The sequence below is a fragment of the Xiphophorus maculatus genome, chromosome 7, assembly GCF_002775205.1.
Source record: "Xiphophorus maculatus strain JP 163 A chromosome 7, X_maculatus-5.0-male, whole genome shotgun sequence".
Taxonomy (NCBI): Eukaryota; Metazoa; Chordata; class Actinopteri; order Cyprinodontiformes; family Poeciliidae; genus Xiphophorus; species Xiphophorus maculatus.
This window is the reverse complement of record NC_036449.1, coordinates 14,021,073-14,046,168: the sequence shown is the minus strand read 5'-3', so window position 1 is coordinate 14,046,168 and position 25,096 is coordinate 14,021,073. Positions and strand designations below refer to the sequence as shown.

The window sequence follows — 25,096 nt, the reverse complement described above, 5'->3', positions numbered from 1 at the left end:
CGTCAAGTCACACAAAGGACGACCCCTTGTGGTCTGGAGTGAAATCTCGTTGTGGCTCTTTTGAGCACATCCACTCCGCCTGCCTCTCTGGTCCTGCTCACTACAATAGCCAGGCTCTTGTGAAGGATCTGCCTCTCTCGGCTCAGACAGACGCGCCTCAGAGCAGCAGCCGCACTTCCACTGACTGGCATCCAGACGCGCATTCCGGAATACGAGGCCATTCTGAGTCGAAGGTAGGTAAATGAAGCTTTATCGAAGTGCTGTGTTTATGGCACTGGGACGGGGTGGAGGCTGTCTTTGCTCAAAAAAAAAAAAAAGCCGAAGACACACGACCTCATAGGAATTAAGTTCACTGCTGTGGTAGCGGCGAGGATGATTATTTTTTTTAAAAAAAAGCTTTTCTTCTTAGCAAACAGATGCTGCGTCCTAATCTGTTTTCTTTTTTTTTTTTTTTACTTTACGCGTGCCCTGTTTTGTATTTTATTAGAACACGGCTCTCATAAAACGCATAAAAACCGAGTGGCTAATCTGAGGTGATTGCACATCACACAGGCCACTGAATGGGGGTGAATGGGGGTTCAGGTGGGGACTGATGCTGCAGCTGTGAAGCAGATCAGTAACACCCTTCTCTCTGCCAGCCCCCGTGAAACACAGGCTGTTCGGAGACGAGGCAGCCTCTGCAGGGCATCGCCATCCTCAGCAGCTGTCTGCGGGGCTGCACAGCTGGGTGAAGTGCTACTGAATCTGAAACAGCTTCTCTGGCGCTGTCTTGATGCTGTGTAAAGAGAGCTACAGTTATTTATTATTGAGCAGTGCTGTTAGGAGAGGCTGGGGAACTCCTGATCAGATGAGTCATATCAGCTCCTGCAAGGAGAGATCAAAAGAAAAGGGGTTGCTTTGCCTTTTGTTCTCTTTAAAGCCATGGTTTCTGACTGGCTGGACAGGATGTAAGAGGAAACAGCACTACCTTTAGGCTAAAGTTTGGATGGCGTGATGCAAGATTCTTTACACCAGGCCTATAGAAAGATGTAAAAGCACTTACAGCAGAGCTGGCTGGACGGAGGGGCATCTCTTGCTCAGCAATGGCTCCTTCCTCCTACTGTACTTTTACTTAGTTCCACTTGAACGCATCAGAAGGGCCTGAAGTTTGCATTCCTGAGAAATGTGTCAGATCTTAACTTTCTCCTTTTACTCTGTGGGCGTGTTTGTGAAGGTGGGGGGTGAGAGAACAAAGTGAGGTAAGCCAGGAGTCAATCGCAGGTCAAGGATTTGCTTTTTTTGCACATATCCAAGAAATATTTCAGGAGCATGCCAGAGTTAAAATGTGCAGCACTGGTTACTATATAGCATGCGACTCAAAGTTAGGCCTGCGGAAGAAAAAAATGGTTGTTTGTTTTTGACTTTTGCCATTTTTAGTGCCTTAAAATTCGTAGTGGAAATGTTGTCACATTAAAACCACCAATTTTTGAGTATTTTTTGAGGGGGCTGGAGGTATTTTATGACAGACCAACACATAGCGTTGCATAGATGTGGAAGCCAAATTATATAAATGCATTTGTGTTTAGCATCCTTTTCTCTAAAACTCTCAAACACAATACTCTGGGACTAGTTACCTTCAGAAGTTGCCTAATTGGTAAATTACGTCCACCTGTGAATAATTTTCTCTCAGTTAAAACCCAACTGTTCTATGAAGGCAACAAAGGTTTATTGGAGGTTAAAGACAAACAGTTAAAGACTTATTTCTAGTTGAGATACAATATATCATTAATACTTTCCATTTAATCTATTTGTGCTCAAGCTAGTTTAAAAACAATAGTCAAACATATCGTTTTCTATCTATACAAGGCTGATAGGGCTCAATAAAAAACATGCCACATTTAGATTTTTATTTATGAAAGAAATTTAAAAACCGTCTATCATTTTCCTTTGCCTTTAAAATGATCATCTGCTTTATGTCTGTCAATAACATAAAATAACAATGAAAAACGCAGAGGTTTGTGGCTGTAAAGTCACAAAATGTGAAAATGTATGTGTTTGAATTCCAGTGGGACTAAAATCTGTTAACGAACAGGTGTTTCTCTGGGTTAGCTGAAGTCCACAGAGGGATTGGAGACTGTATTCACAATAAATACCACTGGCACACCCCAGCACGTACACACACAGAGAGTGTGTCAGCCTGCATCTGATTTATTTGATTTAACAAGCTCAGCGGAATGTCTTTCTTCTGTGTTTTTGCTGCAATTTTTTTTTCTCTTCAAAACAACATTAAAACAGTAACAAAAATCCAACAGACTCGGCAGAGGTTGTAGTGCACTACAGTAGGAATTGTGCCGTTTGTAGATTGGGGGTTTTGTAATTTGTTGACTGCTTTGGATTTGTGAAACAGTCAGCTGCTGCATCAGGCAGATTATGGCATAGTAATACCACCAGAGCATGGTGTGCATGGAGGAAGGAAGGGAGGCACAATGGCTAATGGGTGTGAGAGGGAGGGCACAGATGCTATGGTAACCAGGCTTCGGCATGAGCTCTGCAGAAGCTCCGAGGCAGATTTGAGCCATTTAGGGTGCCAGGACCGCACTGGATACTTTGATGAAATCATTTTCTCTTTCACAGATCATCATTGCAAGATACAATCTTACATTTGGAGGCTTAAAACCAATTCTAACGATGCAGCTCTCCTTTTGAAAGGACATTGGTGCATGACGAGCAAAGTGTGTTTTTGATGTCCCTAGGATAAAAGGCAAAACAATGCCGGTAGCGTCCAATCTGCCTGCACGTGTTATTATATTAGCTCCTACTGTGCAGCAGGCTCCTTCCATTAAACAAACACATTAATGAATGTTTGTTTTACATTAGTGTCAGTTTCTGCCCTTGTGACTCCCTCAGTGCAGCCAAGCAGAACGATGTGCGTTGATGCAACTACATTTAACCGTAGAATATATTTTCTCAACAGGATGTCATCAGGATGTTTAAATATTTATTGCATTTAATAGGGTCAGTTAGAAAAAATATGCTTATAGGCAAGTTTCTTTTTTTTCTCTCTCTCTCTCTCTTACATGTTTCATAGTTATTCTTGTTTGGTAATTGATAGTTTTTCTTAGCCTGTGGCTTCGATTCTTCCACATGGCCTGGTTCACATGCCTCCTCATGATCGTGTCGTGCATCAGTGGGCTTTGCGCCGGTATTCTCCTGGCCCACATATGACAGCCACGCGCTCCGACTTCAGCACTCAGGGGGTTAACAGCTTTGATTCAGGCTTATTCATTTAACCATATGGGTTCTAGATGGGTTGAAAGGCTATTGTTTGCTGTTTGGGTCCTATTCCTTTGCCCCCCCACCCCCCCCACCCCCTTTAATGCACACCCCCACACACGCCCACCCCCACACACACACATAGATATCACATAAATTTGCTCTCGGCAGGGGAGATTGATTGTTGCCCTTAGATGCAGCCTTCAGCCTTGTGCGTTGGCAAGGCAACAGTGGACGCCGCAGATGTCAGGAGGAAATTTGATTTGAGATTTTGTGTTAAAATATTTGCAGCTGCTTCATAAGGTTTCGTCTTCATAATTGACATTTTAAAGCACATGATGCCCTCCCTGCTTTTAACTTCAACATTAACACAAAGGAAGATCTTCTGTACGGCGGCAGGATCGAAATGATTTGAAAAATTAGTAGGGTGAGATTATTTGGCCGGTAGGAGAATCCTTAAATGCAAATTTTGACTAAACAGAGAATTTAGTCCAAATTATATTTAAGCGCAAAGCACACAGAGATCAGCAGTAGCCGATTTCTCTTTGCCACAATGATCTCATCCTGTTGTGTTGCGTGTGCTAATTTAGATAAAGCATCCATCATTGACTCGAGAGACAACAAATTGCCTGTAAATGATGTGCAGAATAATTCCAGTTATTAGGAGGTGATACTGGGGATGGGTACTGGCGGCTGGTTGTCAGGACAACAGCTGAGAAACAGACAGGGCGTAGATTGCGGTCCAAATGAATGGTCATGCCTGGTGAGACAGTAAGGCAGCCTCCTGGATATATCATACTGCACCCATTAAGGGCACGGAGTGGGCCAGATGCAGTCCCAGTTTTTAAACAAATTTGTATGCATGTTGAGTGAAAAAAAAAGGCTTTAATATTTAATTTAGTACAGAATATTCTATAATTAATTTGGCTTGGGAGGTACAAGAGTATGTGCTTTCTTGTAAAAAAATGTTTTAACAACCAGAAGAGAATTTAATAATACATTTAGACAGGGCAGATATATTTGTGTTATTACTAGCCGTTTAAGTTTCAATGTTGTAAAAGCCTGCCTAATATTTCATAATGAACAGCTAAATGCACATCTGATAGTTTCCTAGATATCCAAAATCTAAAACTGTGGAAAAGACAATTGGATGATAAATGGAATGAATGAAAGATACTTTTATTTTAGTTTTAACTATGACTGTCTAAACAAATGACATTGTTAATAATATGCAAAAGTTTATAACATTTCATAAGTTATTATGTTGATTGAATTAATTAGATTATTCAGACAAGTAACCAAGATGCCTTTGGTAACTGCATAGACGTTACAGAGATCTACATCTCAGAGGAAAGAATGTTAATAAGGCAACTATAAAAAATAGACTCTATAAATCTGGTCCAGATTAAGAAATGGTAACACGAACACATTTTTGGAAAGAAAGCAATAGAAGTTTTGATTATACAGTTCACCACAAGTATTGAAAGGGGAACATTTTATAGAGGAAATCTAACCAAACATATCTCTAAAATAAAACCTGGAAATGGCACCATTATGCCTGGAGGAAAACTTTTTAGAGGCTTCCAGCAGGACAACAAACCAAACCATACAGACAGCGCTGTTATAAAACGGTTTAGGCCAAAGAATTTTCACTCATTTGAATGAGCCGGTCAATATCCAACAAAGAATCTGTAGCAAGTGTTGAAAGTTGAGCAATTAATTATTTCTGTAGATGTGCAAAGCTGATGTAGACATACCCTGAAAGACTTTAAGCCGTAATCTATAAAACTGTGTATAAATTATGTTTCTCCCTCTACACCACAGGTGTCAAACTCCAGTCCTCGAGGGCCGCTGTCCTGCAGTTTTTAGATGTGCCACAGGTACAAAACACTGGAATGAAATGGTTTAATTACCTCCTCCTTGTGTAGATCAGTTCTCCAGAGCCTTTAATGACCTAATTATTCTATTCAGGTGTGGTGCAGCAGAGGCAAATCTAAAAGTTGCAGGACAGCGGCCCTTGAGGACTGGAGTTTGACACCCCTGCTCTACACAAACATGCACAACTTGGTGTTGATCTATCTAATAAAATCCTAATAAAATACATTTAAATGTAGAGTTGTAACATGACAGCAAACCGAAAAACTTGAAGGGATGTAAATACTTTTGCAAGGCATTTGTTTAAGAAGATTTCAGAGGTGCTTTTCTTGTTTGTCATTTTCAGAAAAACTCTTTGCCAAGAAGAACATATGTACTTTTTTTTTTTTTTTTTAAAGAAATGAGCCTCAAAAAGACATCTTGCCGGCTTACAACTATGACTGCTGTGGAGTGTGTGTTTTTGGATCTGCCTCTTAATAAGTCTTTCCACATAAAGTTGGTCTCGTAAATTATTCTGAGCTGAGTGTGCAAAGTGAAAGGAACAAAGTCCCACCATTTTGTCTACAATATACACATAACATATCAAAAAAGCAGTAAGGTTTTGCAGGAGTAAAGAGATGTCTTCATAAACTGTTTTATGGCAAAATGTTGCACAGTTACTCATAATTTACCTTAAAATAAAATTGTATGGCAATCGTTACTGTATTTGTTGAATGCTGAAGGGAGGTTTTGATGCCTCCCCCTGATTTCTCTCTGTTTGTCTCTCAGGTTCATGTGGCGTTTGAAGCAGCTCTCTGGGGTCGCTGTCAGTCACTGTGGATTCCTGTCTCTAGAAGAGCCCATACCCCCATCTTCCTCCTCAGCCCTCCTTCCAGCTCACGATCTCTGTCACACGACAAGTCACTCCTCGTCCTCCTGCCCAATTTCCAGCTCCGAACTCTGCTGAGATGGACACCGAGTCGACCCACTCCGGCTACTCCAGTCGCTCGGGGAGATCAAACCGCCACGGGTACGCTTCCCGTCTGTAGGCCTCATCATCTGCCCATCAGCTTCTCTGCTGGAATTCTTTCAGCCATCTAGCATGAGTTTGCTTTGCGTGTTCACACACCAGCCTGAGCTGCTGCATTTTTGCTAGTTTTTTTTGTTTTTTGTTTTTGTTTCACTCATCACCCGGTAAATGAGGTGAGAGACAAAAATAGCAGGGGATTGATATGGAGGATTAGGGTCATATTTATCATGGGCATAGCAATCAGCGTTTTGTGGCTCATGATGTTCTCATATCTATTTTAGCTTTGTCAATTTTATCCAGAGTAACTGGAATCAACAAGAAAGTATTGCATCCAAACCTTCCTGTCTGAACTTATTTTTTATAGTAGAAATGGGAAATGAACTGTTGGTAAAAATGTCAAGTTTTTTTTGTCTAAAACAGAAAAAGCTACATAGATTATCAGTAAAATACTAATTATTACACTTTTATTAATGGCATATATAACATGTATTTATTATATTTTTATTTTAACAGACTGATTCAGTACCTCTGAATGATTATCTTCTAAATTTAGTTTAGTTTTTAACTTGCTCTCTGCGCCAATGTCTCTTTTTTCCATTCTGCTGTGTAATACAAGTATTTAAATATTTGCTTTATTTGCTTGAGTCGCCTGCCTGATTTCAGCCTTACCGGTAAGGTGCTTCTAGCTTAATGACAGAATTGCATTAACTAGAGTGACGGGTGGCACTCTGTTAGTTTCTACATCATGACTTTTCTGCAGTTTTCTTGAACAGACATATTTCAAAATAGCCAAATTTAAAATTGAACACAAGGTATTAAACCATGAAAATAATGTCCACGCAATTCCTTAACCTTTACATTGTTATTCTAGTGGCTCTCTTTGTGATATTTACATAGAATTAGTCACTGTGTCTGTTATTTTTGTTAATTTCCCTGCTTTTAGGGAACGTAGCCGCGACAGACACAAAGGCGGCAGCAGCAAAGACAGCAGTCGCTCCGAGAGATCTGTCGTGATCAACCCACCCGACACGCCGTCCCAGGACTCCCCCGTTCACAACGAAGAGCCGCTTCCCGGAGAGCCGTCAGCAGCAGCGGATCCTGGAGATGAAGCCCAGGTATTTGTTCATGCTCCGCTTCCTTCAGTGCGTACCCTGCAGTAAACTGAAACTAGAGACAAATACCCGAAAATCGAGAATAGCAAATGAGTGGCAGGTACATCGATGTTTTCCAGACGTTCACTCTTAAATTGTCTCTGTGGCAATCACATTATTTTTAGAACAAATCCGGTAATCCTCGTATGAACTTTGTATGCTGACCTTATAAACTCATGCTCCCAACACAGCTGGCTTTCCACCACCTTATATAAAGTAACAATGGTCACTCAAGATCAAATAGGTCAGCGGATTAGCATCGCTCTTTGAGGCGTGGATGGATTCAGTGCCGAGTTACACTGCACATGCTGGTCATGCTGTGTGGGATTGTTATGAACAGGAAATAATAAAAAACACTAGAAGTAATTCAGTGAGGCTAGAACAGTTTAAGGAAATTAGCTTTTACTTTAAAATACATAAAACAATCCCCTAAACAGCCTCTTGGAAGAAAAGCTTGCAGATGCTTTAAATATGAAGGTCGTGGTGCGAAGAAACTGTTCAATATTTTTTGGCTGAGCTTTAGATAAGAGGATTAATGTGGCTTCTTTGTAGCATGCAGTGAGAACAAAAACTGGAAACAGCCTATCTCTGTTCGTACATAATGACTTCCTTTGGCTTTATTGTCACTGTGACGCCCCCCGCTGTAAGATTGTGGTTTGCTGTTTTTAAATTTTAAGCTACAGGTGTTTTCCAAAATGCCTGACTTTTGTGCACCAAAGCTAAAGTCGGTGCAGAAAGAGGAAAAATACGTGGGAAAAGAGAAGCAGAGTCTCTTCTTGTAAAGGACTTTGCCTGGGGTGGCCTGCACCGTGTCTCTGATCTAGTTGGAATGAGTTTAAATCAGAAAAGCATCTTCTTATTTTTTACTCCTCTGTATATCAGGGAGCTGCTTAATTCACACGCAAGCAACTGCACTTTCTCAAAGTTTCTCTTCAGTCATATATTTCGATGTTTCTTTAGATCTATTCCACCGTCTCTCTGCTCTGTGTGCCCTTCTGGCGGCAAAGTGACATTCCACACATTCCCCATTGGCATGTGATTGTCCGCTTGCGGCTCATATGCTTTGTCGGTGGTGTAAGGTGATCCGCTATTGTGCTGCGTCTTGCCCACCAAAAAAATGTGTCCAGCAGCAACAGCAGCACTTTCGTTACTATCTCCACCCCCCCCCGTCACAATCACCCACGTTCGCTCTGTTCTGGGCTTTCTGGAGCGGCAAACATCGACTGGCGGAGCTGATGGAATATGAACTGGTCTCCAGTGGAGAGAGAGAGCGTGATTAGCCTGAGTTTCCTGCCAAACGCCACTTTGGGGAAAACTGATATGAATAATCCTCCGTGTTTATTACATGCACAACATAGGGATATACTCTTAGAGTGGAGTGTGTGTGCATCTGTGTGTGTGCGTGGGTGTGGGTGTGTGTGTGTGTGTGTGTGTGTGTGTGTGTGTGAGTCACAGAGAGTCTGCTGCTGAGCCTGTCCATGCTGCTTTGTGAGAGACATTGTGCCAGGAGGAAGCAGCTTCAGTTTCCTCGCACTGTTAACTCAAGCAACACCAAAGCATATGTTAGTCTTGTAGTGTGTGACTACTTGTCTCTTTAGCTTTTTGCCTGAGCGGATGTCCAGATAACTACTCACGGCCTCGAGACATGAACAGCTTGCAATTTGATGTAAAAAAAAAAAACCAAAAAAACACACCCACACAATAAAAGGAAAGCAGTAATTTAAAGAAAAACAGTCAGACTATGTGGCATTGAACCATATCCAACATAAACAACCAACATGTAGCGCGTCATCCGGAGTAGCGCAGGTCTGGGCCATTGTGCTTTGCAGCTGGCAGAGTATTTGTCCTCTGTCGTTGTGATTTGTTAGTGGTGGATGTGGGCTGATCATCCATACTTACCCTCTGCCAGATCGCAGAACCTTGCCAAGAAGCAACTTGTAGATGTTGTATTCTCTCACCGCTTACTTTGTTTTCTACACTTTGCCTGGCGAATCAACTTTTTTGCACTTTGTTTTGTACCAGAGACATCAAAACTCTGTTTTATATGCTGGCCCAGCACAGAGTTGTGCATAATTGCTAAGTAGAAGAAAACGTATGCATGTTTTTCCACATTTTGGGAGTATGGTCTGCTCCAAATGAGTCATTTTGTAGAGCTATCTTTGCTGTAATTACAGCTGCAAGTCTAAATAGGAATGTTTCCGTCAGTTTTCCATCTCTAGAGATTTAAATGATTATGCATTCTTGTTTGCAAAATGCCTCAAGCTCATTCAGATTGGATGCAGAATGCCCTGCCAAGGATTGTTATTTTAATTCTTATTTAGGTTTGAAATTTGGCTGAGCCATTCTAACACCTGAACAGGGCGCTTTGACCTAAACCATTCAGTAACTCTAGCTGTGGGTGTTGGCTCATCTTCCTGTTGAACGGTGAACATCCATGCCAACTGATGTTTACTTTCCATTGGTCTTTTGTAGCCTCTAACAGGATTTTTTTTCCGGACTACCCTATACCTAACTTCATCCCTCTTCCCATCAGCTCACATCACTTTGTCTGTCACTACTAAAGAAAACATACCCACAATACTGCCATCACTACATTTCACTGTAGGGATTGGTTCTTAGCAGGAAGATCAACAATTTCTAAATGCTTGAATGACTTATGGTAAACTTTAAATGGGACTTTGTTTGGCTATTTTCAACGACTGTTGAATTCTTGCCCGTCTTCCATAAAGACCAAAGCGGTGAAGTTCACAGCAGATTCTCCCACTTAAGCTGCGGATCTCTACAAATCAATCAATCATTCAATCAAACTCTTGGTTGCTTGTTTGATTCTTGCCTTGCCTGCTAGTTTTATTGGATAACCATGTCTTGGATTAAACAGTCCTCATTGAGTCATTCCAAGCTTGACATACAGATTTGTAACCTTACTCTTCTTTGAACTTCTCCACAACTTAATCTCTGACTTCCCTGTCGTTGTCCTTAGTCTTCATTCTGCTGTGTGTTCACTGATGTTCTCCAATAGAGTCCTTCACAGAACAGCTGTAATTAGTCTGGGGTGAAAATGTGAAATAGCTCAAGGTATATCAATACTTTTGCAATTCCCAATAAGGATCAGATTTGAATAAGATCAGGCTCTTACACATAGTTAACTGGTGCATTTTTTTACTAGCTAGATGAGGTAAAAACTATATTTCAAGACTTAACACTGCAGTCAGTTTGCTGAATTGTTGCTGATTGTTTTGCTCAATGATCCAAAGTTTGAGTTTGCATAAAAAACAACGGCTTCTAGTTCACTGAAAGGTTCATTTGTTGTACAATTTATTTTAAAGAATATTGTACATTTTGGGGGAAAAACATTGATGTTTTCAGATTTATTTAAATAGAATGACTACTCTATATCAATGTATCCAGCTTACATCCTTTTATTTTGGCTTCCTCATAGAGAATAATTTCACTCACTTATGACCATTTATGCTAATATGAAAGCAGGGTCCCACCAAAAAAAGGGGTTGATTTGAGAAAAACTGAAGAAATAAATTGTTTGACAGAAACTAAAGTGAACCTTAAAGGAACCAGGAGTGTTTGGCTGGAAGCTTTTTTCATTCATTAGCCTTACAGACACATACAGGATTAACTACATCTGCACCACACTCCACTCCAACCTTCCCTTCTCTCTGCTTCTCTGCTCTTGAATTGCACCTTACCCACTTCCATCCCCCTATCCAACTTCCCTTTCCTCTGCTTCTTCTTTTTTCTCATGCTCATTTATCATGTGGCTCCCGTTGGCATCCCCTCCTCCAACGAGGCTGAGTTAATTGGCTGTTAACTGCAGCGAAGTACTGAGTCCTTGCTCATTTGGTGTCTTTTTTGCAACTGTAATTTGAAACCTTGGTTTATGAAACAAAAACAATAACAATGCTTTCATAATCTGTAACTGTTCATTTAAACCACCCAATGGACTGAAATGACCCAGTATGCAGTGGGATAAATACTCTCCAGACAGATGAGCGTTAATGTGACCGTCTGTTGTCTGGTTTTCCAGCATTTCCGCTGCATTCTCTGGCTCTGTGTGCTGCTTGATGTGCTTCGGTGTATGTCTGTATGCACACGTGTGTGATGATATGAAGGCTCTTCTGCTCAGCTTGTCATTTTCCCCAGCTCTCATCCATCCGTGTCTCTGCAGCTGCTGCTCTTGTGAATGGTTGTAGCTGGCACAACACAGCAGCACTCTTGGGGACAATAATTAGGTGCCAGATTTAATGACACGCAAACAAAAAAACTCCACTTCCTACACATTCATTATGCCTGTCTGTGTGCTTTTGTCAGAAATGTTTATGTTTAAAAGAGCCACAACGGTTCAGATACAAAAAAGACACTGCCCTGTAATGAGTTACAACTGAAGCTGCAGTGGTTGTTGTTGCGATTCTCAGTCTGTGTTTGTGTATGTAGGCGTGTAGGTGTGTGTGTGTGGACGGGCTTTCTGAGTTATGCTGCTGTGCGGATCTTCCTTCACATCCCATTCTGTCACATTGAATTACTACAACTAGATTTCTAAAGCCTAAAAATGATGAGCTAAAGCAGAAAAAAAAAAAAAAAACTTCTCATAGCACAGAGCATGTGCTATTTAAATAAATATGAAAATGTCCCATGCTATGAGCTATTTGCATAATGCATAAAATCTATTGTGTAAGCCTGTAAGTAAATTTTTTATGTTTGTTTCTCATAGATAATTCTGAGGAATGTTCTAAATCTTTCTAAAACTATCTGAAACATAGCTGGTGCTCTGTTGTCAGCCCAGTACTAATTAATGTTTTAAGGTTGCATAAAGCACAATAAAAACTCCTGTGTGAATTACAAGAGGGATCATACCACTGAACAAAAAGGAAAAAATCTAAGTTGTTTGTAATGAGAGTTTTTCCACAATAACCTTCACTTTATATTTCTTTCAGTTCCAGTTGTAAGTGGGATTAGTTGATTGTTGTGCTCAGTGACCAGGGTAACCAACGTCATTTTGCTTTCTTATCTATTGTTTCCGTCATTTTATACTTACACATTGCTATTTTGTCCCTTTTTACCTCTGTTTTGTAGTCCCTCACGGGATCGAGCTGCACTTTTTGAAATATGTATTGTGAGGGGGCACACAGCAGTATGAGTCGTATTAATGGTGAAAGGAAGCAGTTATTTTGAGATGTAGAGTAATAGCCTTCCATGCATTGCTACGACATGCCCCAATTAATGATGTATCCAAACCTGACAGTGCTCTTGTAATTGCTACTCTTGACTTTTAGCCATTTTTTGCTGATTTTATGAATCTGTTTCTCACAATCGGATTTGTGAGAAACAAATCTGATTGTATTTAAAAGTTAAATTGAATGAAATCATTGTTGTGCTGTTTCAAAGTTTAATTACAACTGATACGAGTATAAAATATTTTTATTAGAATTTTTATCTGTAGCACAAAAATATGTACATATTTTAAAGCCATTAAAATCCAGGCCTAAACTCAACAAACAGCAGGATTTGCAGATCTTTAGAGTCAGAAATCAGGCTTAAAGTAATTAGCAATACAAGCATGCAACAACATTTTTCTCAGCATTTTGCTGTGAGAATCCATCGAGCAGGCTGAATATCTTATTTGCATGTAATATGTGTATTCATGATTTTATGACTATATTGCATGCAAACAAGCTCTTGCGATTTTAATACAGAAGACATTAATAATGTGATGACAATATTTGCGATGAATTGTGCAGCCCTGCATGGCAACTATGTTGATTTTGACTTAAACAACGATTCTCCATAATTTGCATGTGTAATTTGGACAATTTTGGAGTTCTAGTGGGGAGCAGTAGCATTTGTCTATAAGTGCACCAGACGCTTTTACTTCATTTTAATAATTACAAACTCAAAGTGTTGGGAGGGTTGTTATTTAAAACATTATAGAAGAGTCTGATCGCAGGTGTGTAAAGCTTTAGTCCTTAAATCTTGGCAGAGCGCTTAGGCACAGTGCTGGCTGGTGAAATGGTTGTGTCACATCACATATATTATTCTGTCATTCCCACACGTATGTTCTCCTGTCAGAATGAATAACTCCATTTTATTCAGTTTGGCCCTATTTCAGAGCTGTCAGAAATTAGCATTTCATCAGTATTCCTCTATAGAAAGATTTGTCCATAAACTGAATATAATAATACCCATTTCCTCTGAACACAACAAGTATATGCTTAAGAGTAGGTTTTATATGCTGGAAAATAGAACATAATGACTGCAAATCACCTGCAAGAGGATATGTTTTAAACAGCAGTAGCCACCAAGAGAAGACATACTGTATGTCACCCATAATGTTGTGTGCATTGCAATATTTTGAGCAAAACTGGGCTCTTACCCTGCTAATTGGACCTTCACACTCTGCTCTTATTGGTTCAATGTGCAATTAATGAAGATTGGCCACCAGGCTGGTCCAATTTAGCCATGAAACCTCCCACACTAAAATGAGAGGTGTTTCAGTTTCATTGTCCAACCCCTGTACATATCATCTGAAAGAATAAATAAAGGCTGCACTTTTATCATATACATATATATGTAAAATAGTGTTTCCTAGTTGCATTGTAAAGGAGGCTGTCAGCAATTTAGAGATTGCAATGCAAATCTAAAGTGTTACTGTTATCTGGTTCAGAGATCAGAGCATTTCCAATCTGGAACCAGGTCTAGCAGAAAGAGTCTTCCTTTGAAAATGTCTCATGGAAATGTCCACTCAGCTGGATTTGCAGCTAAAGACAATACGGCAGCACGGCAAAAGTGTTTGACCTCTGACAATTTTTTTATGGTTTTGCTTTTTTTTTTCAAGCTGAAGTGTTTCAGACTATCAACCAAATTTAAAATGAGGAAATATCTGACCTCAGTAAAAATGAAAAGCTGCATTCAAATGAACAAAACTAACCAATGCAATGTAGCACAATCTCAACATTTGGTTAAACTACTGTGGCAAAAGTATACTACATGCAAACAGGAATGTGATGCAATTCCTATGTAAAACTCTCACTGCCATGCAAGGTTGGCAAAAAGTTATCAGATTTATTCATGTTCAGCTGAATTTGAGGAGCTGAAAAAATTAAGTGTAATGAAAAGCAAAAACAGCTAAAATCTGTAAGGGATGTAATACTTTTCATGCTCATGTAACTTTAAAATTCAGCATATCAAAGGTTTCCAATGAGGGTAAACTCTCCCGCCATTGACAAAACTGGTACATCCAAACAGCAGGTGCCTTTAAAGATTGTTTCCTCTTTCTTTTGTCTCTACTTTTCTTTCAGGATGATAACTGGGGAGAGACCACAACAGCTGTTACAGGAACATCTGAGCTCAGCATCTCCCAAGAGGAAGTGGTTGGCCTTGGAAAAGAGATACAGGATCGAACACAGGGCTTCCGGCGATATCTCCCCCTGGCTGTGGGCTCCTGTGTGGGTCTGCTGGTGCTGGCCACACCCTTGGTCTTCCTGCTTCTCCCAGTCGTAATGTGGCCAGACAGACTGCAGGCTTGCGGTGCAGCTTGCGAGGGCCTCTTCCTCTCTATCTCTTTCAAAATCCTCATCCTCCTGGTTGCTGTTTGGGCCTTGTTCCTGAGGCCGAGCCGGGCCTGCCTGCCCAGAGTGTGTGTGTATCGGGCATTTCTCACCACTCTAACATTGCTGCTCACCATGTCCTACTGGCTTTTCTACGGGGTCCGGATCCTAGATGCACAGGTAGGCTTCACATAATGCCGTTATTGTGGTTAAATACCATGTTTTATGGCATTCACAGCCAACCAACTTATTTTTTCACCCTTCAAACAGAAAAGGAGTTTCAGTACATCAGTTATATTGAAGACCACTATTACTCTTACATACATCTATCATACATCTATCATACGGGAATACAATGTATTCTGATCCTTATTTTTTTATAATAGAGAACTGGCTGAGGATTTCAGATTTGAAACGGCAGATTACTCCCTGTAGCTTCAGAAATGGAAAGTTAAACAGGTTGGGTATTTGACGCAGAGAAAAAAATGTCTTCAATCCCCAGTGCTTTCTGGTTTGGGGTTTATAATTATACAGTACTCCTTCTGCCATGGTAGCCTGCCAGGACCTCCTGGGGAGCGGGGAGTGTAGTAGCTGAGTGTAGTAGAGACAGAGTAAACACGGATGGCGGTTGCCAGCTACTAGCAGGCAGAACTGTTGGCTCAGAAACATTAGCATATTCAAAGATAATATTTATTGTGTAAAGAAAAACAGGAGACACTATCTGCAACTTTGTAGGGATAAGAGAGTTCTCATTTTGAAAATTAAAATGACTAATTATAGTAATAATGACTGTCACAGCTGGACTCGACCATGACTTATTGCAGATAGCGTCTTAATAAGCTCATATTGGTGTAACTCTCATTCGCAAAAATGTTTTACAATAAAACAGTGAACATTGCTCAACAATTGTTTTTCCTACTGATATTATTCCTCAATAAATACAGATTATTTTCTCTTGCTTCTTTCTGTCACAACTAAATATTTCAAGTCAACAAATAAATGTTAATATAAGACAATGATTATGGCAGATTTAGCCAACTCTGGAGAGGTTTGAGGGTGTTTAAGTTCATCACGCAGCATCACAATTTAATTTAAGCCGTGTTTTTTTTTCTCTCTCTCATCATTTAGAGGTCCACTTGTTTGTGAGGTTTTATGTTATTGCTTAGCCCGTGTGTGCAGAAGCTTGAAGTTGGGAACTGATGTTGAATGTATTTCAATTCAGTTCGGTTTATTAATATAGCACAAATATACAACACATGTCATGTCAATGCACTTTATAATAACAGGAAATAAGAAAATTAATTAAATCATGCATACATTGTTGGGAACTTTTGTTGTTGAGTTGTTTTGGTTTGATTCTGGTTTCATTATCATTTTATTTTGGTTAGATCTTACTGTTTCTAGTTATGTTTATTTTTTGTATATAGTTAGTCTAGTTATTCTTTAGTGTTAGATTTATTTCATGTTTCTCTGGGTACTCTCCCTTAAAGAACTATAAAATCACAAATGGCTCAAGTTCACAGCTTCATTATTCATATATTACTGACAAATAGTTGTAGCGCTCAATGTCAAAGCAGTATTGTACCTCATACTGAATTCGGAATTACAATAATTCAGAGATGGCATATATCCCATACCTGTACACACTGGTATAGAATTTATGCATGTGAATATCTCAAGCTTCACTATGCAGACACTCTGTTTGCACTCATGAATATTCACTTACTTCGGCATGCTGAATGCATGAAGTGATTCCTATTGGCAGCAGTCTGACCTGCTTCCTGAAAGATGGATGTTTCACTTCCTGAGATGAGATGAGTTAAGAATCCTGAAGTAAATTATTCTGATGTCTTCAGCTACGTCATGCCTAAGCTCCATATTGTGTTTTCAGTTAATGAGCTTCAGATGCATACATTGCATACATGTATGCAATGTATGCATTCAAGTGTTTGATTTTTATTTTTACTTTTCCTTGCTTTATAATCTGTGCCCCAGAGAAAAAACTCCATTCAGTTTGTTGGAAATTCTTGTGTGATTTAATCAGGATGAAGATTACCATGGTATCGTCCAGTTTGCCGTGTCTCTGGTGGACTCCCAGCTGTTCGTCCACTACCTGGCAGTCGTACTGCTGGAGCTCCGTCACCTCCGACCCTGCTACAGCGTATGCGTCATCCGTTCCACAGACGGAGAGACGCGCCACTACAACATTGGACAGCTGAGGTACACACACACACACAAGGCCGTTGTTATAATCATAAAAATGACCTACAGTGACTCTGAAGACAAATTCTTTAGCCTGATTTCTTCTGTGAATACGGCCTCACTGCAGTCCACACTGAGACACATGCTGGCTAGTTGCTACACACTTCTTGCTGAAGTATGACTGTAATCGGAGGCTCGTGTCTGCAGGGAAGACTGGCATAGGCTGTAATCAAGTTACTCAAGAGTCTTGTTAGTGTGAGTCAAGGAGTTTGGGGGAGGAATAACAGCGGAGGACACGGTGCTCATAATGTCTTATTCTGGCGAGAAGAATTGTATTAATGCAAGGTTAACCATTTATAATAAGTCTAAGAGGCTCCAAATGGGATTTTCATGAATGCTATTGAGGGCCTGAGCAGCTTGGTATGCCCTCATGCCTTACTTTGTTAGAACTTGTGTTAACTGGCAGAAAAATGTGGCATTCACTGTACACACAAAGTTCACTGAGTAGTTTTAGGAAGTAAAACTGAAGTGAATTGAATTTGCAAGTTATATGTACAAGTCCTTCAGTTTGCATTTTGTCACAAGACTGTTCACGCTCCTTGAACTTTTCTTTATTTCGTCACGGTACAACCACAAACCCAAAGTTGCTCTGTAGGGATTTTAAATTATGAACCAACACCAAATAGTGTTGAATCATTATAATTCTGATTGCACTTTTAAAGTGAAATGAGAATGTTTAAAGATTTTCAAAATCTTTAATTGCTACAAAAAAATTGGAAAGTACTACATGTATCTTAGTAAATATTGACTATTTTTAAATAGTTTAAGTTAATTCAGACCCTAATCTCTAATTATTTTCTTGTCGAGAGTCTCCCCCACCTGAGCTGTGGATCTCGGCTGCTTCTCTGACCAGTGCTCACCTTACCTAACCTTTTACTTTTATCTACTTAACATTTTAAATTGTAGAACACAGAAAAAAATAATTTACATCAAGATGCTGTAAATATTTTGTTATACATTGTGATGGGTTATTTGTCAGATTCAGGTAAAAAAAAAAAAATCTTTAATTCATTTACTGTAACAATACAAAGCCACATTATAAACAAAGGTTATGTTACTGAATTTCAGGCCAAGATTAACAAATCAGATCAAATTCAAACTTGTGTTTATATTTCCTCATTCTTGTGTCACACAGCATTCAACGAGCTGCTTTGACCATCCTGGAATATTATTACAGAGACTTTCCATTGCACAATCCTGCCCTGCTCTCTGCCTCTAAACACAGAACTGCCAAACACCTAGCTGGGCTAAAGGTCTACAACGTGGATGGTAGGTCACCTCAAATGTGACAGAAACATTCCTGTCCAGTAATGGCAGTGAATTTTGTGTCACCCATTATCTCTTAATAGACCATTTGGAGGATTACATACACAGACTGTATTTGTGGGTCGAGATAATACTTACATGAAATACATCCATTCTATGGATGAATAAATGAATGCTTCACTGCAGCAGTAAATTGTTTTCTTGGGACCAAATGTTAGTGAAAACATTGTAATATAAAAAACTAAGCTAATAGTCTTTATCCTTTAAATTTGGGAGCCATTTTAAACTTCAATATTAGCTAGTTTTGTTGAAAAAATAAATTATCAGTTGCAACAGTAAAATGAGAGAAAAGTTGCAAAAGTTTAAAGATAAAGAAGACCAGTTCCAACAAGTTCAACAAAGAGTAAAAGATGATTTAAGACTTTTACATCACATTTTATTTCATAGTTTAGCTGCTTCATCTTTGCCACCTCAGTATAACGATCATAGTGCATTGCCTACTCACTCACACTGCAGCACCTTGTTGCACTTTAACATATTGCTCCCCATAACTACGTGTGCCCGTTCTCTAGTGTCACATATTGTACTCTCTCCTGCATTTAAAAGGATCTTCCACTCACTGCCCATTAATCCTCAACCCACTGCAGCGCTCTGGATTTCTTGATCCTTGGCAGCGATATAGTGTGGAATACAGTGTCCTCGTAGTAATCTTCCCCCATCCCTATCGGAGCATAACGAAAAGCCCTCTAGGGGGCCATGGAGTTTCATGCCTTAAATAATTCATCAGAGAAATGCTCGTTTCTCACATTCTCCTACATCTCTCCTTCCTCTGCTCAGCCTGTCTCCAGCTCTGCCTGTTCTGTCCCTTTTTTCCTTTCCTGACAACCCCCACGCATGGCTTATTCTTCCATGCTCCATTCACTCACAGTCACTATTCTTATTATAATACACATAAGTAGGCCAGGAGGTAAAGAGGGTGATGTTTTTTCTGTAGAAAATGCACAACAAATATGATGATTCACCTATTTTTCATCACTGCATTTGGTATCTTTTTCTGAACCGCGGATGCGTCAACACTCACAAATGCAGATCAGATTATTAATGATTTATATCCTCACCTGACCTGTAGCATTAACTCCACCACCTCCCTCTAACTTTACTGATCCGCATGCTTGAAAAAACCAAATGCGCCCACATTAAAAGCTGATGAGCTTCAGTTCCACTACAAGTTTCATTACACAAACCATTAAATGCAGTAAATTCATCAGATATGGACATTAACCTTTGATTTTCACATTATGTCACAATTTACTTTAAGCCACGCCCAATGAGATGCTTTCTGTAACAACTTAAATGAAAGTTATTTTTATATTTTGCTATTAATAAAACAATCTGCAAATTAAACTGGAAGGATGCTTCAAAGATTAACATACAGAGTCCTGAAACCCTGTTTTCTAAAAACAAAATTAGACTTAGATGGGCATAATTGTGACCAGAAAAATTAGTACTCATTCATTAGTTGTCCACCTTCTATGATTACATCTGATTTCTCTGTTGTTTTCTGAGTTGTTTTCTCGATGCCCATTCATCACTGGTGTGAGGTCCACCACCAGTGTTGACGGGTCAGGAAGCTGCTTCCCTTATGTCACACTGATATAATCAGTTTACCTCTGTTCTCTCCTGGCTTTAGCCCCAGGGAGTACGGCTGCAGCTCAGCCCAGCAATGGAAATCAGTCACGGCCCTTGGTTACACCTGCCACCAAACGCAAAGACAACGCTCACAGTGAGCTATACTATGAGGAGGCAGACTATGAGAGGAGAGTCCGCAAGCGAAGAGCCAGGTAAGTCACAACAACAAACCAACATAAGTTTATAATACATTTTCAGCAGACCAGGCCTTTGGAGCAAAACTCTGGTCAAAAATGTTCCTAGTTAGAGCCCTGGAAACCAAAACGCCTCATGACATTGTCCCAGTGGTGGCACAGATTCTCTAATAGCCGTTTCCAAATCCAGTGTTACAGATCCACTGAGACCGGGGTGCTCTTCCGGCCAAATGTAACAGGGTTTGTGTTTCGTGGGTTTGGGGAAAAGGGATAAGTCAGAGTCCTTTTTCTAATGAGGTCACAGAATATAACACAGACAGAAATAGTGACAGAGTCTATTGTGGACAATGTTTGTGGAGAACCTTAAGTTAAGTTAGAACAGTTTCTTGAAAAAGATACTCACAGCTACTATTTATGCACATTATCATCAAAACGCCTCTGGTAAAGAGTGGATAAATGAGCTGTATGATTAATGTTAACATTCTCATAATACACCAGAAGATAAATATTTGGTCTATCATACTTCTGTGTTACTCGCTACTGTATCACAGGTGTCTCAGGTCAAGATAATTGTTTTAATAATTACACAAATGGTTGTATGTAAAAGTATTTCCTATATCTGTGGGTTTATCAGGCTGGTGGTTGCCGTTGAGGAGGCCTTCACACATGTTCGGCGCATGAAGAAAGAAGATGAGAACGCAGCACCGTCCGACATCATGGATGTTCGTGAAGCCGCTCTGGCCGTATTTCCCTCGATGGCTCGTTCCCTGCAGAAATACCTCCGCACCACCAGGAGGCAGCACTGCCACAGCATGGAGAGTATCCAGAAGCACCTGGCTTTTTGCCTAGTGAATAACATGAGTCCTAAGGTCAGTCTGGTTTATGTGTGTTTTCATGTTGGACAGGATTATTGAAACTTCGAATGAAACACAGCCTGTTTAACTAACACTTTCACTTTCTATCAAGCTGTTGATTTATATTACACTAAGTATTTTTATACCATATTGAGTATGGCTGTAACTTTTTTTCCCCTTGTGTCCAGGCCTTCCTTGAGGCATACCTCGCTCCCGGTCCGACCCTGCTGTACGGCCCCGAGCGCTGGATGGCCGATCAGTGGACTTTGATCAGCGAAGCTTCAGTGACCAGCGGCATTAAGGAGGGAACAGAGTTCCTGTTGAAGTGTCTTGATTTTAGTTTAGCAGTCACAGTCAAAGGCATCCCTTACATCCGTTTGACTGAAGAGTACATTGACCCCAAATCTCATAAGTTTATACTGCTGCTCCAATCAGAAACATCTGTTTAGTAGTGATGCATTGCAGCGGTGCTGCTGCTCTGTAAAATGCAGAACTTTTGCAGTTGTCCAGCTGGATTTTTCCGAGACAAACATTTTGTACCGTTTTTGTACTTATGCGTGTTGTTTTTCAAATTGATATGTTGTAGTCATCGTGACGGACTGGAATGAGGATGAAGCGTTGAAAAGCATTTCTTTCTGAAAACATTTGCAAGGCTCACTTTAGTTATACCTCCATGCACTACAGATGACATCTGCAGTGCCTCTGAAAAGCATTACTGTTGAACTTTTTAACATTTTGTAATATTTTAACCACAAATTCCAGTTTATTTCATAGGCATGTCATTAAGCAGGTAAAATATTGCACAATTAAGAATACATGGCTTTCAATTTTAGCTAAATGCATTTGAAGTCATAACTGCTCAGTAAATAGGCTATTTTGTCCAACCATCTTCTGTTGAATATAAAAATACTAATATTTTGCAGTGTCTTCACAGCTCGGCACATTTGGGAAATTCTTACTTCTTCAAACTAGCACAAGTTCAGTCAGACTGGATGGAGAGCATCTGACAAAAGCAATTTTCATATCTTAACACAAACTTACATTTTAGATTTAAGTCTGGAATTTGACTGGGCTATTCAAAGCATACCGGAATATATTTCAGAACAACTAAATTCCAACAAAACATCTTACATTTTGTGGTAATACCATGATGCACTGTGAAAAAGTTCAAGGAATGAACATATTTTCATGCCTCTCTGTTTTCCCTTGGTTTGCATATGTCAGTGTGCACCGATGTGCTGTAGGAAAGTTTCAGAATTAGGACAAAAGAGGGATTACAGCATGTTCACCGCTTTTTCATAGAGGTTCACATTGGAGTCTGTCTTAAGCAATTCAATATAAAGTTAATTCTTTTTACCAGAACCTTATCACTGTCAAAAGGTCTTAAGTCATCTCTCATTAGAAGCCGCACTACTTGTAATCTTTTAATGTGTTTGTGATAAATTCTTGCATAGGGTTTTGAAGGCTTTTCAATGTTCTAGCTGTTTTTCAAAGTCCAAAGGAAGGTTTTGAAGGAACATCTGAGAAGTATTTAGCAAGGCAACCTTAAAAGATCACCCCTTACTGAACAGGAAAATGTAAAAAAAAAAAGTGTGGTTGTTTGATACTTTTGCACAGTGCTTTACTCCTTTTTAACAGTAGCAGTTATTATTTATAATCACCCTGTATTACAGATGTATGTACAGTATTTATATGTAAATATGCTTTATCCCATTTAACTTTTTATACAAAATTGTGCATTGATTGCTTGATAACTTTTTTATTTTGTGATTTTTTTTTTTTACCAGTTTGTTTATGTATGCATTATTTGATGAGACACAAGGACCACAACTAATTAAAGACATGCAAGTATTAGATAAATGATAGGAGTCTAATGAACAGAAAGCAAAGCACAGTCCAGCTGAATACTAATGTTGTAGTCAGTAGATTATGGAAAGACACACTTGGCTACTCTGGTTGAGTGAATGGATTAGAAAGAGGACATCCACGATATTAGAAGATATATACAGCCTCAATGAAAGTTGGTAAACTTAAGATCTATTTAGCAGTTTGTTCAGTGAGGAAAAGGGAATCATGGGAGAAATAACTTGAAGTTCTGACCAGCATTATCATCTGATGTCAGTACTGCCATTTCTCTCGCTGTAGCTATGTCACACACATGCCCTACTTCATGTTCTCAAACTGTGCCATCATTTTGTAAACTAACAAATGGAAGCAGCTGAAAGTCATACCTTTCCATGCATTCTTAATTCATGTTTTACTCTAGGTGGTTTAGCTGCACTACAATAATCTAACTTTCAACCCCTTATTTCATGGAAACTGTAAGGACTTGAACTGTGTGGTTTGTAAAAGTGTGGATTGTTTTTTAACATTTTTCCAAGTTTGGAAAAGCATGGCAAAATGAGAATTCAGATTACAGAAAGCTTACATTTCTAGACTTTTAATTATACAAGTCTTAATATCTGTTAAATAAAGGGTCCTTTCAGTTTTGTCTGGCACATCTTAACTTGAGTTTTTGTCCAACTCATTGGTAATTTTGGTCATGGACCATAATGGTCTGGCTGCTAATTGTTGAAGAGCTAACTCTGTTAGCTTTATTATGAAGTGTATTTTGTTCTTGTCCTTTGACCTTCAGTTGCTAATTTTCTTGAAACTAAGACATTTATTGTTTTGTTATTTTGGACAAGAAGTTGTTTACAACAAAGACATTGTTTTGGGATGAGAACACGTACTCTTCTTCTGCATGGTTGAATTTTTGAAGAAAGTAAGAGTGCTCCCTCCATTATTTTCTGTAGCAAATAAGCAACCACAAAACTATTCAACATATCTATTCATGTTAAAATCATAATTTTTTTTGTCAAGACATTTTGTGTATGTTCTCTCTCTACAACACCAACCTGCCACACTTTGTGGTTCCAGAAGACATGTCCATATATGGTAGTTAATTTCCTGTTTAACATTCAAAACATTCCTTAAAATATTTTTGAAATGGACCATTTGTATTCTTAAACTGCCAATTGTTAAAGCAATTATTGAAGATGAATATTTGAGTTTGAAATTGACTGAGCAATGTCAGAATTGCTTTTGTTGTTCATTTGATACATTACTGCCACCTATCTACCAAGATTGGAAGAGCATTCTGAGGATCTAACTTGAGTTTTGACGTGTGAGGATAGTTGATCTGTTTTTTTTTTGTTTTTGTTTTTTTTTTATTTATGAGGTTGGTGATGTTGTAATATCTTGAAGTGTTGCTGTGTTCAGAGAAAGTGTAGAGTTGTTTAGGAGCGTTACACACGTGCCTCGGTTATATACTGCATTTTTAGAACCTGTACGAGTGTGTGTGTATGTTAACATGGACAAAACCTGAGTAAAGAGACTGATTTCCCATATTTATGCAACTACATGTCATGAGCTCCAGTTTCCCTGTCCTGTTTTATACAACAAACATGTAAAACACAGCCATTCTGGCAAAGTTTGTAAAATAAATAAGTAAATAAAATAAATATTTGTACTGATCTCTTAACTTCTTTAATCCTCTTCCTATCTTGCATAATTTTGTTTAATTTTTCCTTGACAAAAGGAAGCAGTGTGTTTGCGTTCTGGCTTACAATACTCCTATCTGTATTATTCACAATTAGATCCCCATTAAAGACAGAGGTTGTGAATTTGGAGGCTTACAAAGTCATAATGTCATTTTGGCCTTTCCAAACCATCTTCCATTTGAGAAAAACAAATCACGTTAGTGATTCTATTTTACTCCAAACAGGAAAAGATTAATTTGATTTATTGTCAGACAGTAACAACAGATTATGTGTGGTTTTATACAGTGTATTTTAACTTCTGGTTAAAACTGTATATAATTCTGATCTGAACACCTTTTTAACATTTAAAGGGACTCGCTTGAACCAATCATCTTTTGTGGATCAGCTGCATTAAAAAAGTTGTATGGTTTTTCAGAAACATTAGATCACTACTTGCAATAGGTGAGAAAAAAGTCTTGATTTGTCCACCTGCTGTAAAGATGAATGCATAAGCCTGAATGATCACA

General features: G+C 39.2%; 1 protein-coding gene across 1 annotated transcript; it reads left to right on the top strand.

Annotated features, from left to right (window-relative positions):
• Nucleotides 1-84: 84 nt before the first annotated feature.
• On the top strand, nucleotides 85-24,521 carry LOC102218175 (vang-like protein 1). The gene is made up of 9 exons (XM_023336249.1): nucleotides 85-233; nucleotides 5,896-6,136; nucleotides 7,080-7,251; nucleotides 14,595-15,023; nucleotides 16,888-17,063; nucleotides 18,241-18,374; nucleotides 20,062-20,212; nucleotides 20,829-21,063; nucleotides 21,237-24,521. Exons 2-9 carry the CDS (start codon nucleotides 6,075-6,077, stop codon nucleotides 21,495-21,497), a joined length of 1,620 nt encoding a protein of 539 aa, XP_023192017.1. The 5' UTR covers nucleotides 85-233; nucleotides 5,896-6,074; the 3' UTR covers nucleotides 21,498-24,521.
• The last annotated feature ends 575 nt before the right edge of the window (nucleotides 24,522-25,096 follow it).